Raw genomic sequence first — 16653 nt, 5'->3', positions numbered from 1 at the left:
TAGAGAGCCAGGCATTCTGTCTGGGGTGGAGTAGGGAGGCTGTGCTGTGGACACGGGGAGGTGCCAGGAGTTGTTTCTACTCTGACCCCCCTGGAGCAATGGAACTCTTATTCATAGGATCCTTAGATGAGTTGACCCATAGCTGGTCCCGCAAATCATTGATAAATGAACAGATGACTCAGTACATTTATTTCAGGATTCTGGAATAGAAGCAGATCCTTGATAGGTAATCTCTAGCCAGTTTGGGGTTACTCATGTCCTTTGTGGTGGCCTCTCCCAGGAGAAGCCACCTATAGCCCATCGCCTCTCCGAAACACAAAGAGCACCCAGTTTCCCTCTCCTGCAAGACATTGGCATCAAACATACTGGTTATGAAAGAGGATCCTCCAATCAAATTTTCCTCCCTCAAAGATGGGCATCTGAGTTAACATCTCTGTGCCTGCTCCCTAATGTGTGAAATGGTGTGTAACAGTAAGGAATGTTTAGATCATGCCTGGAAGGAACCAGGGGCTTGCAAAATACTTGTAGGGCATACAGGAGTGGCCCGTGGGCCTCCAGGCATGCTCCCCCCCAACGTGGGTTGGTGTCCGCCTCCTCTGAGCCACTTCATTTCCTCATTCATTCATTCTTTCCTTCATCATTTGTGATTTCTAGAATGGAGGCCATCCTAGCTGCTAGGGACCAGACACCAGGACAAATCAATAAAACATGGCCCTTGTCTTCAAAGAACTCGTGGCTATCTACTCACGCTAGCTATTGAGGAGTCTTGGATAAAAGAGATGTGAACAGAGTGTTCTTAGGGCTTCTGGAGGGAGCAGCTAACGGGCTGGGAGATGCCAGGAAAGTCTTCAGAGTTCGGAGAAGGCAAGAGACAGACCTGAGCCCAATCACAGGCATGGGCAGAGGTGGTGAGCTGGAGAACGAGATGCCCTTCTTTGGTTGGTGTACAGGGTGGGAGAAGGGGTGGGCTGGGGCAGGAGGCCAGAGCGAGAAGCTGGTCAGGGCGAGGGGCTCGGGGACCATCTGACCACACACGGTGACATGATCACTTGGCCTCTCCCTCCTGCCATGCCATCACGCCGTGGGCCAGAATGCACCCCTGAGAGCCAGCCTGGCTGCGTTCGGGTTCTACTGAGTTCTAAACCTCAGGCAAGCTGTGTAGCCTCTCTGGGCCTCACTCTTCTCCTTGGAAAAATGGGTCTGAAGAGCCGGAACCACCTCACGGGGGTTGTCGTGAGGGTGAAACGAGTTAGCACATAACATGCTTAGACCAACATGGAGCCAAAGTAAGTCTCAGCTGTCAGCATTGGCTATTATGTAATGCCTGCCTCGGCACCAACGTGCTGCAGGGTTATTTTCCATAAATTCTCTCAATCAACCCTCACAAAGACCCCGGGAGATAAGCATTATCGATCTGTTTCACAAATGAGTCTATTTCTAGCTCCCCCTATGCAGTTGTATAACCCTCTGTGGGTTTTGCTCTATATCGGTCCCCGCCACACACTATTTGGCTGTGGGAGCCCTGCCAGAGACGGAGAGGAGCGAAGTCTGCCTGGCGCTCTGGAAGAGGAGGGGAAATGGTTAAATTTGGCTTCCAGCAGAGCCCATCATGCCTCTGCTTTAGTGATGGGAAACGGGTCCAGCGGAGCCTGGCAGTCCCACTCATGGGCCCCATGACAAAACGTGCCGGGCGGATTTTTTTTTAAAGTCATAAAATTTGGCAGGAAGGAGTTTGGTGGATGTGGATGATGGAGTGAGCCACCCAGCTGCCTGAGTGGGATGCCTCGGGGGTAAGTGAGAACTCCTAGCACATACTGCCCCCAGAACGGGCAGGCGGATGCCCTCCTGCCCCCTTCGTTTGAGGACATTCTAAGGGCTCGTGGAGCTAGTGTCCTTCCCCTCCCTGAGTCAGATGCCCCACCTTGCCACCTGAGCTGCTGCCTGCTGGTAGGAACATCCACTGTGATCATCTGACATATGGGTTTCCTCCCACAAATCCTGGGTTTCCTGAATTTTTCCTAATAAAATGAGCAGAGCATTGCTTCAGTTGGGCATCCAGCAACTCCTTTGATGAAGCTTTCTGTGGCTTTGGAAAGGGCAGGGCAAGCACAAGGCTAATGTTTTCTACTCGGTGCCAGACCATGCTAAGTCCTTGAGGTAGGTTCATCTAAACCTTCCAACAGCATCTCGGGGGAGGTGTTGTGATACCTGCCACAGGTGTGCACATGGAGAGGTCCCAGCCAAGTCCACAGTCCTGTACGTGACAGACGGGCTCATTCTTGATAGAGGGGAGTGCTTTTCATTCTAGCACCCGTCTTTCAAGGTGTTGGTGGCTGCAGGCTTGTTTTCCGCCCAGCCTTCCTGGGTCCCTGCCTGGTGTGGGTCCATGATCGGGCCTCACCTTCTGGGCACAGGCAGGCAGAGTGTGTGGCAGCAGAGTCAGAGCTTTCAGCCTTGGGCTGCATGCCTTCACATACATCCTCTCATTTCATCTCAAAACCCCAGTGAGGAGGTACCATGACCCCATTTCACAGGTGGAGAAACTGAGGCCCACAGAGATCTGGAAGCCAGTTTATGGGAGGGCTGGAGTGTAAAGCCAGGGCTCTAGACCACAGGCAGACTGTCTGTGCCATCAGAGGAAGCATCTTCAAGGCAGGCAGTTACAGAGAGCTGTCTATATGCTGGGAAGGCCCAGAGCATCCCATATACCTTTGGTCATTTATGTCACAATGCCCTCTGAGGTTGGCGGTGGTAGGATTATCCCCATTTTACAGATGAGCAAACTAAGACCTAGAAAGTTTGATCACTGAAATAATGACTAAGCAAAGGATTAAAGGGAGAAATCGTTTTTCAATGTGGGGGGAAATTCCACTTTGTCAAACCTGGGGCATGGCCACACCAGCCCGAGTTTATAAATTCTGAGAAGTTCTGCAGCATATTCATGTCAAGGGCTGCATATGCTATGCTGGGAGCTGCCCCGCCTCCCAGGGCCGGATGCCAGGCAGGCCATCTGCTCCTGGGGCTGGGCCTCCCCCTCTGACAGTCATTGCCTCCTCCCAGAATGACTGTCTCCCAACTGGCTGCAGCCATTAAAGAAGTTCCAGGAAAAAGATCTTCGCCAGCCTCTTCTGCAACCTGATTTCTGCTGCTGTGGATATTGCCTTGTCTGTGTAAACGTCCCTGCTAATTTTCTGCCGCTGTTCTCTGCGGAGACTGCGGGATGCCAGGGCAGGAGGGGAGGGAGAGAACCTCTGTGCCTGGCACCCGCTGAGAGCCCAGCCTGCAGGTGCCCTGACAAACAGCATCCTCTGTCTCTCCTTCCATTCTCCATGGCAGCCCTGGAAGCTTCCAAAGGTCAGATCCAATCACTGTCCAATGCAGAGCCATCCTCTGTAAGGAGAAACCCCTTAGTTCCTTGCCCCCCAGGGCCCTATAGGCTCTGGCTGCCTCACTTCTTAGAACTCTTACTAGCCACTCCCTCCTGTCCAAAGAAGGCTCCCTGTGCTGCCTTCTCTTTGTGTCCCCGGGGCCTCTCACAATACATGCCCACAGGTGTATTCTCTGTGTCTGTCCGTCCTGCTGGAATGTGACCTGTGCGAGGGCAGGGACCATGCTGTTTGTCCCTGTCTGGGGCCCTGGCGCCTAGCACGCGATAAACCTGGTGTCAGTATTTCTGGACGACCTCAGTCAAGGTCGCTGGTTGCTGCCGTCCTTTAAGTGCAGGCTCAGAGCTACCAACCAGGTGACTTGCCCAGGGCCCCACGTGGTGATGTCAGGAACCAAACCCCGTTGTCCTGACTTCAGTTTGCTCTAGTCTCAGCCACCCAGCAACTGTGGTGTTTATTTAACCACCTCTCGATTCCTTGGTGCCGAATGTTTTCAGAGCAGAAACAGCAAGAATCACAACATCTTGTGCAACCGCAAAGGGGAAGTTCCAAGTGGAGGTCAGCCTCCAGCGGTGGAGGAGGGAGCTCAGACAGCCTCAGGCTGGGGGTTCCCCTTCTCCTAGGGAGATGGAGCCTAAATACACACAGCTGGCATGCCCCTGACACCAGAAGGGGTAGGACACGGGGGTGACAGGGGAGCAGATCAACAGATGGTGCCACACCTACAGCAGGTGTGTGGGGGCAGGGCAGGCGGGTCCTGGCAGGTGAGCGGAGTGAAGCGATGGAAAACCCCATGGCAGCCTGACTTCCTGACGTGCCTGCCCCTGGCTGTGAACTCCAAACCTGGGGGCTGTGAGGTGGGGGGCAGAGGGATCCAGGCCCTGGGGATCCTCCAGTCAGCCAACTAGTCCTTCCTAAGCTCCTGTGATGCGCCAACATTTTCACCCGCTGAGGATATAGTAGGGAGCACCATAGATGACACCTTTGTTGCCTTCGTATAACGCAGCCTAGTTAGAGGCAGAAAGAGGTGTGGTAGTGGACAAGTGGTTTTGGATGGTGACCCGGGCCTCTTTGTACTGCAGTGGTCGCAGAAGGCCTGAGATCGATGACATGAAGCCAAAGTCACTGTGTGCAGACTGAGGGGGCATCCCCATTGGATGCCTTGGCAGGGGCAGAGGCTCCCAGGTGGGAATCGGCTTGCTGGGCATCCGCACCCTCCCACCCCATGCCCAGTGACAGCACACTAACCTGCCGTCAGCCGGGAGAGAGCACGTACACCGTGGAAACAGCCAACACTGCATATCAGGACTCTATTCTCCCTCGCCCCAGTTGTGCAACATGTCGGAAAGGAGGCCACAGGCAGAGGAGAGGAGGGAGGTGAGGATGTCATCACAGAGGCAATAGCTTTGTTCTCTTGCGGTGAGAAGTCTCTGAAGGGATTAAGGCGGAGGAGTAATGTGATTTGATGTTCACTTTGCCAGACAGATTCTACAAAACAAAGACTCGAGTCCAGGGAACAGATACGTGTGGGGAGGGGGAGGCACTGATGTATCAGAACCGGGGCCCAGGCCAGGGCTGAATGCACAGACTAGGAGAACCCCACTTACCACAGGGGCAGCTTCAGGGCATGCATCTATTGGTTTGGGGGAGGCCCGGGTTGGGAAAGGGACTGAGCCCATACAGAGAAGGGCCCAGAAGCTTCTGCAACCTGCCAGGGGACGGGCAAGTGGGTCCCTGCCAGCCTGCTTCATTTCTGGAAGTGTCTGCATCTCTACAGATAGAAACTGTGGTTTACCCAGCATGTTCCCTGGGGAGATAAGTGGCTGTAGGTCTCCAGGCCTAAATGGTGGCATTCTTGCTGCTGGCGAGTTCCACGCGACCTCTGAGCAGGCACGCTGCTCAGCACCGAGCCGCACGCTGTGATGGGAGCAGGTGCTTCTCCACTTCAGCTGCACACCAGAACCCTGGAGAGCTTTCCCCACCCCGCACCAATTAAACCCAGGGGTTCTTCTGGGGGTGGGACCCAGCCTCAGCATCTGTGAAAGCTCTCCAGGCGATTTCAAGTTGCAGACAAAGTTGAGAACCACTGGATTGGAAGAAATTTCTATGGAGTCAGAGGCCAAGTATTTTTCCACATGATCTCTCAGGGGTAGATTCTATTAACAAGCAATTTCAGTCATAATGGCAGTGCCTTGCATCACTCCTCCAGGTGCTAAGTGAAACCCTGAAGGGCTCCTCTGCTGAGCAGGAGCCCGACCGCAGCAAGAGGCTGCCTGTAGTGTGACCGGCTCGAGCACTTGTTCACCTGCATTAACTGTGGGCTGAATTAATACAGCAGCTGCCGCATCCCCAGAGGATGCTAAAGTGCTTGTGCCATCCGTTCTGGAAGCCCTGCCCCTTTTGCAGATGGGAGCTGACTATTTAGAGGTTCCGGCATCATCCTCAGCCGACCCCAGAAGTGGCAGGTGGGCAGGTGGGGTCTGCCGGGATGAGCGTTGGTCACGAGCAGGTGGCTGGGCGTTCCGTGGAGCAGTGGAGAGGGTGCACAACGTTTGTCCTACGTTTCTAGGAAGAGGGTAGGGAGGACAGATACCAAAGGCCAGCGAAGTTCATGCAGATTTTTTGTGCACTGCTCAGAGAAGAAATGAGTAGCGTGGCGAGACGAACCTGTGCGGTCCTGTCCCGACACACCCTGGCAGAGAGGAGTTGTTGCAGGCTTTGGGATGAGGCGTTTGTTCCCTTCACATGCATCTGCTTGTCCCTGTTGAGTGCCACAGGCTGGGATACAGCACTGGGCCTCTGCCAGCAGCAAGCGGACAAGGCTGCTGGCCTCCTGAGCTGAACCTGGAAGTGAGGGTAGAGAGCCAGGGCCCGAGCAGGCAAGTGAATGGCAAAGCAACGGCATCCGGTGATGAGCAGTTACAGACCTGTCTGTGTAAGTGACGGGGCCAGTGTGGCTCAAAAAGGCCCAAGTAGGGGGGCCACCCCAGGTGATCGGCAGAGAGGCCTCTTTGTGGTGATGTGGGTCCCAAGACAGGGGCATGAGGAGCAGCTATAGCAGAGCATTCAGAGAGAGGGGATTGGCTGGGTCAAAGGCCCTGGGGCAGGAAGAAGCAGGTGCTGCTGGAGTGACGCTGGAAGGCCCTGGTGAGGACAGGGAGGTAAACTGGCCAGAGGGAGTGTCCAGGCAGGCAAGGGACAGGGTGACTTGTATTCTGGCCCCACTGGTGACCCGTGGGTGACCCGAGAGCCACCAGCAACACACTCAGATCTACATTTTACCACCTTGCTGGATGACTTGGGCCGTAAACTGAACTTCTCTGATTTTCATTTTCAGCTGTAAAGAAAACAAAGCGTAAGATGACGATAAAGGTTAGAAATCTTATATGTGGATTAACAGAGGAACTGAGGCGTAGTAAATGCTCAGGAACTGGCAGTGGTGGCTCTCCCTTTCTTCCTTCTCCTCCTCCCCCCTCCCTCCCCCCATCCCCTCATTATTGGCAGAAATTGGATGGGTGTTGCTTGCAGCATTCACTCTGCCCGAAGGGGAATCAGGCACTCCCATGGGTCTTATGCCAAGAAGATGAGTCTTGAAAACTATCTGTTTGAGAATCTAAATGCCCTTTCACTAGCCCCCACTGTGGGCAGGCTGGCTCTGGCTGGTGCAGGTGGGCCGAGCCATAGCACGGTGGCACTAGTGTTCAGGCCACAGAGTAGCCCTGCCACATTGGAGGTCTTCCGGGGTGACTGAGTGCCCAGCCGAGCTCTGCTTCTGGACGCTGGGGCTTCTCCTACACAGACTTCAGGTGCAAAATATAGCTGTTTCTTGTAAAACCTACAACCCTCCTTCCTTCAGAATCTCCACTGTGAGCTCATAACCGTGCTAGCTACTAAAGAAAAAGCAGTGTTTGCATGTCCTGGAGAAGGTTGTAAGTGGTGGTGGAGGTAAGCAGAAGGCAGCTGTTGCCCCTGCATCAACAGAGGGATTACAGAAGCCCCGAGGAGAGAGGAGGCTTAGAAGAGCCTGCTAGAGGCTGTGAAATCTTCCTCAGAGGAGGGAACCTTCAGGGAGGGGAGGGGTTTGCCAGCTGGAGAAAGGGGGAAGAGAATACAAGGCGCCCTCATGATGGGCATTCCAGCAGCCCATAGAAGGATGGGAATAGAGGTAAAACCATCCCACACACAAATGGGAAGAGCTGGATGTCACTTAGGATTCTTCTGATCACAAGTGACAGACACCAGCACAGCAGAAGGCAGGTTGGGGAGACAGTTCTGGCTTCAGGTTGGGCTGGCTCCAGGGCCCCCACACCACCTTTAGGGCTTGCCATCCCTTCCCAGAGCATTGGCCGAGGTAGCCAGGAGAAGGCATCTTCAGCCTCCTGCCAGGTGTGAGCCACATAGGCTGTGGGCCTCAAGGATGAGTCAGCCCGACAGAGCCCTGGGGTCTCCTCAGATCGACTTGAGGCCCCTGCCTGTCCCTGGAGCAATCACTGTGGCCGTGGCCAAGGTGTGTCCTGGGTGGCTGAGGGCTGGCTCACCTGGGCGGCTGGCTAAGGAGGACCTGGCACATGCACTGGGCCTGGGGCGTTGGCAGAAAGTAGCTCCTGGACCCTCACGAGCCCCCTCATCTCCCCGGAGGGAGGTACTATTCTAGTTAGTATCCTACAGGGGAAGGAGTGAAGCTTTGTGGGATGGGGAGTTCCCAGGGGAGTTCCTAGGACAGCCTGGATTTGGGCTCTGTTCTTTGTGGCCTGGAGCTAGCATTTTAACAGCAGTGCCTCTCACTAATGCATCTAGCCCGTAAATCTGTCTTCCACTTGATGCTGGTGTCTTGAAAGTTCTGTATTGCTCAAGCCATGCTCAGTGATCTGTCGCCTTCCTAACCTGGCTCCCTTTCACCCCTGCAGGGCCCTCATCTTTGTGTCCCATGGAGCTGGGGAGCACTGCGGCCGCTATGATGAGCTGGCTCAGATGCTGGTGGGGCTGGAGCTGCTGGTGTTTGCCCACGACCATGGTGAGTACCCCCCAGGGGACAGGGCCCAGGCTGCTGGTCGGGCCCTGAAAGTTTGGGGACCCCACCCCCCCATCACCTCACCTCCCTCATCCCTCTGCCTCTGTTATTCTCCTGTGATTCCTGCGGTGACACTGAGAAAAGACATTCTCCATGGGATGTTTCTGAGTTTAAAAAAAAAAACAAAACTGTAGTCATGTAAACAAAAAAATGTGTCTGACCAGCAGTTTCTGTTGAGTCTGGGATTGAAAGAAGACTGATTAGAAATCTCAACTGAAAAAAAAACCAAAGCCAGAATCTGTTTATGTAAGAACTTGCCCCAGGCCAAGGAATCCTCTCTTGCATTTATAAAGTGCTTTCTGTACAAAACAGGTCCTGGTTTTCTCCCAAGGGACTTCAGATAGATGTGGTATAGGCAGTGCAAATACAATTCAACCCCACTTTCACTGCAAGACATTTACAAAGCATTTCAAACCAGGAGAATAATAAAAATCTCAAAGGCCGTGTTGGTCACAAGAAAGCCCCAAACACACACGTGCATGTGCACGCACACACACACATATGCATGCATACACATTCTTGCACACACACACACACACACGTCCCCAGGCCAATGCTTTGATTCTTTGTCCTGTAACAAAATCCACAATCACCGTCAAAATGCAGCGTTTATTGCCTAAGTCAGTATGTCATCCCTTCATTTTTGTGACATTCTTCATGGTTTGGAAAGCTCCCAATTTAGATCCTTCCTTGCCTAACAGTCTTTAAAAACAAGGTGTTCCCCCATGACTGAACATGGTGATTTCTCCACCGCTTCAATGTAGAAATCTATCGTCCCGGCTCAGATCCAGCAAGGTGGTTTCTATTATATGGGATTTGAAAAACAGATAATTAAGTGGCATTGCTGAAAAGAGGGAGGTGGGGAGCAGAGATGGGGCCAAGGAGTCCTTGAGAGAGGGAAAGCATATCTGTGCAGAGAGACGATGAGCAGGGGATGAGAAGCTTGCTGGGGCATTTTGTATAAAAAGAAGTGTAAATGTGGATTACCAAGAGCCCCTTTTAAGCCAGATATGTGCAAACGTCTTTGTAACTGGGAATATTGATTAAATCCTTTCTTGTTATGGTTGTAATGTTCTTTAGTCCTTTGCAAATGGTCCCAGTAATATTTGTGAGGCTGTTTGAGACATAATATTTGAGGACTATCCTGATTTTCACTATGGGGGCTGTGTCATTATGAACCTTGGCAATGTGTGCTGCGTGTAAAGGCCGAGGATGGGAATGCCTCTCTTCCTGTTGTCTTTGTTTCCATTAACATTTGTTGCAGTCATCCCCTCCATCTTCAAACTGAACAACATAGGGACATTCTGGAGGAAAAAAATTATCATACTTTGCAAACACTAAACACTTTTATCCAGAAACTCAAGTGTGTGTTGTGAATTTTGGCGTCAGTTACTTTCCTACCAGCCCCTCTTGGCCACACCTGTGGGGGTGAGTACCTATTGTGCACTATTTATTTTGTCTGACTGTGGAACTTCGAAAAACAATTTTTAAAGGCTTCCTTTTTTTGAGTAAAAGGAGAAAAGAAACAGCCCACCTTTTGATGTTTCCAAAATAACATGTAGGATTGAGGCATAGCTTTCTGTGATGTTCTAAAGATCATTCAAAACCGGTTGTTTATGTTCACCTGTTCCAAGTATCTTGATTTATTGGTTTTTTCCTGTGACTCATTGGAAATCTCTCTGGCAAGTGCTAGAGGGAGGCGTTATTCAAGAAATGAATCCAGTTGAATGTGTGTGTGACTTTGTTGGTCATGTATAGATGAAAGCGACTGTAGCTTACTTAGTGGGAGAAAGCCCCATGAGTGGGCCGTCATAGTGGGGTCTCGTGCAGGCTGGAGAGGTGGATCCTGGTGGTCAGTGATCTATTCTTGCTGAGACAGTGGAAAAGGAGGGATTCGAACCCAGAACTGCAGATTCTGAAACCTGGCCTCCCTGATGACAAGATATGGATGATTCATACCAGGCACAAATACATGCAGAGACAGGCAGACTTTATTCTTTCCTACATAGATTTTCAATTTAAATAGAGCAGAAATGGGGAGAATGTCGGGCATTTACTGGGCCAGTTGGAGGTACACAAAGGATTAAAAATGCAGAGCTGAGGAAGACTATTCTAGGGCCTGTGGCCGCTCCAGGGCCAGTGGGGCCCCAACCCCCTGTGTATTCAGGGCACATTGTCATCCTGCGCTCCCATGCATCAGCAGAGGTGTGCTGCTAGAACCTTCACCCCAGACAGCAAGAGCGCGCAGGTGCAAACACACCTGGTCCAAGTGCCCACGAGGCTGCAACTCAAGCCTAAGATCTCAGAGACCATATTGAACCATTCCCAGCCTCTGTTTTCTCATCTGCCAGATGGGGAGGACAGCCAGGATTGTGATGGCATAATGCAAGGAGAGGGCCCAGCAGAGTATGGTAACGTCTCCCTCTGCCATCTCCCAGACCACCCCTCAGCCACCGTGCAGACTGCCTCGTGGGCCGCGCACCCACACAGCAGACTCCAAGGCTCTGAGCTGAACCAGCGAAGGCAAGGCCAGGGGCTGGGGGTGCTGGGTTCTGAGGCCACTGTTGCTGCCCCGAGCCTGGTCCTCCGTGTGGCCCAGAGAGGCTGGCGTGAGGATAGAATGAAGCAGTAGATGTGCAAATGCTTTACAAAGTAAACAGAACTGCCGCTGCTGGGTTTCGCAACACAATTTATAGAAATAAAGGTTTCTATAAATCTGCTGCTAACTTGACTTCAGGTTAAATCTCATTGCCCAACTACATTATAACATCTCATCGTTTAGGCAGAAATCTTGACACACAGTGCTTGCAGCAGTCTGGCTGTGTTTCCCAGCATGCCCGGTGGACTGGCAAGCACAGAGCCGTGCTCAATTAGGATCTCGTTTAACTTTCCTTCTTTTAGGGTTTTACGAGATGACCACACGGGCATTAACAGCTCGCCAGAAATGAGAATTATGATTCCTGCCATTGGTTGAGTGCCAGTTGCACACCAAGCTCTGCTCTAGGCACTTTTTGTACATTCTATATGATTAATATTATTACCCCGATTTAGGGGCGAGGATTCTGAGGCTCTGTAGCCAAGGGAGCCCATTCTCATCGCACCAAAGCCCTCATATGAGTCAGACACAGTTTGCATGCAACAGAGGCCTGACCACAGTAACTTCACACACACACAAAAGGTTTCTTTTTCTCCCATACCATACAAAGTCTGACGCAGGTATGAGAACACCACAGTGCTGCCGCCACCGCCAGAGCCCCAAGCTCCATGTGCACTTTAGCTCAGCTCTTCTTAGTCTGTGGCTTTCCTGCCCATGGGTGCCAGCTCCAGCCTCCTGTTCTCAGCAGGAAGGAGATGAGAGACACCACATGGAGGAGGGGGCTGGGCTTATACCAGGAAAGCTCACCGGCATATTCCAGCTACATCTCATTGGCCGGCACAGCGTCACATGGTTACACCTAGCTGCAAGGGAGGCAGGGAAGTCACATTTGTTCCATGTGCATTCGCTGCTACAAACGAAACAGGGTTCTGTTAGTAAGAAGGAAGTGGAGAAAGGATGCTGCCGGTAGCCACCTATCCCCTGCTATGCCACGCTCCCAGGTTTGTCACTGCAAGGAGCATTTCCCAACCATTTCTACTTCATGTGTTTTCTGGATATAACAGCATCTCCTGTCTGTCTTATCCATCCTTCTATTCTTTCATAAGGTTTTGATGCAAAGATCATTATTAGCATCATCAATAAGTAGTGGTTAACATTCCTAATTGTGGGTTAGCCCTGCGTTAAGTGCCATTTTAGGACAGATTCCCGGACATGAGAACTGACATGCTAATGGTGCAATGACCTGTCTGCCCCCGAAAAATTAAAGGACCCCTATTAAGTGCTGAATGTCATTATAGTAGTTAGTATCCTAAGCAGTAACTCCTTCCTTTGGAGGAGACTGTCTTACCCGTCATCCTGTGTCAGCCCTCCTGTCCTCCACAACCTTCTCATCTGCTGTGTGGAGCCCAGCACCAAGCAGAGGGGAGGTATCACCAGTGTTGGCCGAATGGAGGAAGGAGTTTATTTATTTATTTTAAAGATTTTTATTTATTTGTTCATGAGAGCCCCAGAGAGAGAGTTAGAGACCCAGGCAGAGGGAGAAGCAGGCTCCCTGCAGGGGGTCCGATGTGAGACTTGATCCCAGGACCCCGGGATCATGCTCTGAGCTGAAGGGCGGATGCTCAACCACTGAGCCACCCAGGCATCCCAAGGAGGAAGGAGTATATGATTCAAAATCCACAAGACCTGGGATCCCTGGGTGGCGCAGCGGTTTGGCGCCTGCCTTTGGCCCAGGGCGCGATCCTGGAGACCCGGGATTGAATCCCATGTCGGGCTCCCGGTGCATGGAGCCTGCTTCTCCCTCTGCCTATGTCTCTGCCTCTCTCTCTCTCTCTCTCTCTCTCTCTCTCTCTCTGTCTGTGTGACTATCATAAATAAATAAAAATTAAAAAAATCCACAAGACCAGAAATGTCTTAAACATCTGCAATAGAACATACACATAGAAGTATCTGTAGCATCAGGGCACTGTTGGGTCTCATCCTCGTGGAGGGTGCCCAACAGAGTGGCCACAAGAACTCTGAGTCTGGTGGCCAAGATTGGGGCAACTTGTCCAGTGAAGCCTGAAACATGGTTGGAGGCTGGAACAGAGGTGGCCTGTAACTTGGGTGTGCGAGGAGGGCATGGTGCCTCAGAGGTACACAGGCATCCCCACGCCTGGAGCACTGGCAGGGTGGCTGGATCTTGCTGGATGAGTCAGAGCATCCCAGGAGAAGAAAGGGTGTGGAGAGAGGCACCCATCATTGAGAGCAGTGGCTCTGACCTCTGCTGCCCATTGAAATCGCTGGAGAGGGGCGGCCCGGGTGGCTCAGCAGTTTAGCGCCGCCTTTGGTCCAGGGCGTGATCCTGGAGTACCAGGATCGAATCCCACATCGGGCTCCCTGCATGGAGCCTGCTTCTCCCTCTGCCTGTGTCTCTGCCTCCTGCCTCTCTGTGTGTGTGTGTGTGTGTGTGTGTCTCTCATAAATAAATAAATTAATTAATTAATTAAATAAAACCTTAAAAAAAAAAAAAAGAAATCCCTGGAGAATCCTGAAAAATACTGATGCCTGGGCCCCCTCTCCAGAGGGACTTGGATTTCTTAGGTCTTCGGTATAGCTGGGGCATCGAGACTTTTGAAAATCACCCCAGGTGTTAGAACCACAGTTCCGGGCAAGGAGACCATAGGGACAAAAAGTGGATGCGCGATATGGTGTGCTTGTGTTGTGTGCAGGTGGACATCCAGGCCCAAGGATTCACGGACTCTGAAGCGTAGCGGCAGCTACCAGGGGGCGGGAGAGCTCGGGGTTCTGTTGTGAGTCCCTTTGGGTACTTGGAGCTCATGAGGGAATGGAAGCAGGGAAGGCCACCAGGGGACTTCAGGAGCTGTCAGGAGATGGGACCCACGGCAGGGCCCAGCGAGGGAGAGGCAGGAGCAGAGGAGCTTCCGGGATGTCTGAACAGGTGGAAACACCAGAGGATGGAATTTTCTGTGCCATTCTAAATATAGTGCAGAGAAAACCAGGGCTGATGCTTACGTTGTCCCTCGGTCACCAGCTGCTCACGGTGACTCACTGGAAACCCCTCAGCCTTCCACGCAAGCTGAGCAGCTGGTGTGACCAGAAGAGAGGGTCAAGGCCCTGGGGTGGGAAGCACCCTGCAGGTGGAAGGACTCAGAGATGGACACGGGATCCTGCCTGGCATGTGGGTATCTTGGTGGGCTCCAGGTGACAGGGCTGCTACTAGGGGACCCTCCCCAGGGAGCAGCCTCCTGACTCTGGACCTGGCACACCGAGAAATACATTTGCTGAGGCCAGAGCTGCTCTCTTTCTATTTACAAAGTATAAAAGAACCATTCTCAACTGATTAACAGTGAATTAATTATCTGCAAATATTTAAGGGAAAGTGTTAAAAGGAGTTTGTTTGTTTTATTTTTTCTAACTCAGCTGGGGCGTGAGAGAAGAGGAAGTTCTGAGGGAATGTTTGTGGGTGGCAGTTGTGCTCTGTTCTGCTCGTGAGGGGGTTCCATCCAGGCCCATGAAGGGTATTTAGGAAATTCCGGGGTGGGGGGAAGATGATATGCGTGTTTTACATACAAGGAGATAGTTTTGACTCATGTCCCTTGCTGGACCTATCGAAAAGATTGGTCACCATCCGTTACAGTAATGTATTTTTGTCTGAAATGTTTGAAAAATGTGTCAGCTTTTCTTGCCTTTAGTAAATGTGAAAGTGAGAATAATGGAGTGAGCTTCCCTTTGATGCTTCAGGAGTTTGGGGAGCCAGCTCCAGGGACAGGGGTAGCAGGTATAGGAGGGTGGGCTATGCACCTGCTGTGTCCTGAGAGCTTTCTAGGTCCCTTCCTCCTTAGTTCACCGGTAAGCACACCCAAACCTTCCATCTCGGATAGAAATATCTGAGTTTATTTGGTCACTTGCCTCTTTCTTGAACAGAACAAACTTCCATGGCCTCTGTTTGCTCATCTATAAAATGATGTAATAGTACTAATATAGTTATATTGTGGTTGTGGGATAGAGCGAGAGGGTTCTCAACTCCAGTGGACAGCAGGGTCCCCAGAAGGCTTGTGGAAATCCAGATGGCTGAACCCCACCCCCAGATCTTGATTCAAGGGAGCAGATTGCAAGGAGAAAGGAGCCAGGTTCACCACAGGTGTTTCTTATGTAGAATCTCCTTTAAGCTACAGTGTAGATGTAGTTAAAATTGGAAATGGAATATTTTCTTTTTTAAAAAAAAGATTTTATTTATTTATATGAGAGAGAGAGCGCGCACACAAGCAAGGTGAGGGGCAGAGGGAGAGAGAGAAGCAGACTCCCCACTGAGCAAGGGAGCCCAATGTGGGACTTATTTGCGTCTGAATCAGGCATGTTGTTTACTCCACTTTGTGAAAGCAGCAAAAGGAGTTGCCCTTTTGAGGCTTACAAGCCAGTTGGTAGTCTGAAATCCTGAATCAGGAGTTTGTGTTAGGGCCTTGGAAAGCCAAGTAGATGCATCCAGAAAGTCGGTGCCACCTTTCTCCTTTCGGTGCTGTAGTTTGCCTGATAATTTGCCACCTTATTATCTTTCAAAAGGAATTTATCCAAGGGCATATTCATTCATTCAAAATTATTCACATGCCCACAAAGATGGAAATATTTAAGGTTTTCTGGTAAGGAGAAAACAGACATCATTCTGTGTCTTCTGGAAGACACAGTGTCTGAAGTGTTCAAATGAGTCACTTGGAGGAGGAAAAAAAAGTCAAATTACTTATATGTGATGCTGGGTTTAAAAAAAAAAAGACTGAATAATTCTAGGGAAGGAAATTCTTCTCAGCACCATCGACGCTCTTTGTTGTGGTTCAGGAACTGAGAAAAGATGTACGTAATTAGGGTGTATACATAGGTTATATTTGGAAATAGAACAAAAATGTAGACCTTGGTGTCTGCAAGACCCCGGTTAGTTCAACCACTTGCTTGCTGTGTGACCCTGGGCAAGTTACTTAATCTCTCTGAATCTCCATTTTCTCATCTACAGCAGAAATGAATCAAAGTCTGCTTACCCCAGCATCGGGAGTGGGGGGATTCAGTGAGCTAGATGGTCCATGCAGAGTGGTGGGCTCACTTTCAGTACTCCGTAGACACTGGCTATGGGGGAAGGACTACTTATTAGTCATAGAAAAACCTGAGTTTGACACTGGTTGCAGTGTCACATGACTGAGTGTGGCTTCCAGATCTGAAAAGTGGATGTCACTTTACTTGTCTCGGGGTATTTAGAAGAGTCATTCCAGGATGCGATGATATTTGCATTCAATTAATATCTATTAATAGTTACTGTACCCCTGACTGTCCACACAAAAGGCTTTTGAAACACTGCCTGTTGGACCCTCGTGACAGCCTGGAAGTAGGTGCCATTATCACAGGTGAGGACAGCGTGTGAGCACCCAAGCACCACCCCCTGCCCAACGCAGGACCAGGAGTTACCATTTGGACACTAACTGTGGGCAGAGACCGTCCTGGGCATTTCATCTCACTTACTGTGCATGGCAGACTGATAGCATCCGGAGGCCCCTTCTCCAGCCCAGGAAGCAGAGGAAAGGTCCACAGGTAACAGAGGCCCACAGTCCCGGAGC

General features: G+C 51.1%; 1 protein-coding gene across 4 annotated transcripts in view; it reads left to right on the top strand.

Annotated features, from left to right (window-relative positions):
• Positions 1 to 16653, top strand: part of MGLL (monoglyceride lipase) — a 112792-nt gene that overhangs the window by 31996 nt on the left and 64143 nt on the right. For all 4 annotated transcript variants that reach the window (XM_072720142.1, XM_072720141.1, XM_025991593.2 and 1 more), the window contains exon 3: positions 8294 to 8400. In XM_072720142.1, coding sequence (XP_072576243.1) covers positions 8294 to 8400 — 107 coding nt within the window. The remainder of the gene's footprint in view (positions 1 to 8293; positions 8401 to 16653) is intronic.

Source organism: Vulpes vulpes, chromosome 9, assembly GCF_048418805.1.
Source record: "Vulpes vulpes isolate BD-2025 chromosome 9, VulVul3, whole genome shotgun sequence".
NCBI classification, from domain to species: Eukaryota; Metazoa; Chordata; class Mammalia; order Carnivora; family Canidae; genus Vulpes; species Vulpes vulpes.
This window is presented reverse-complemented; position numbering and strand designations above follow the sequence as displayed.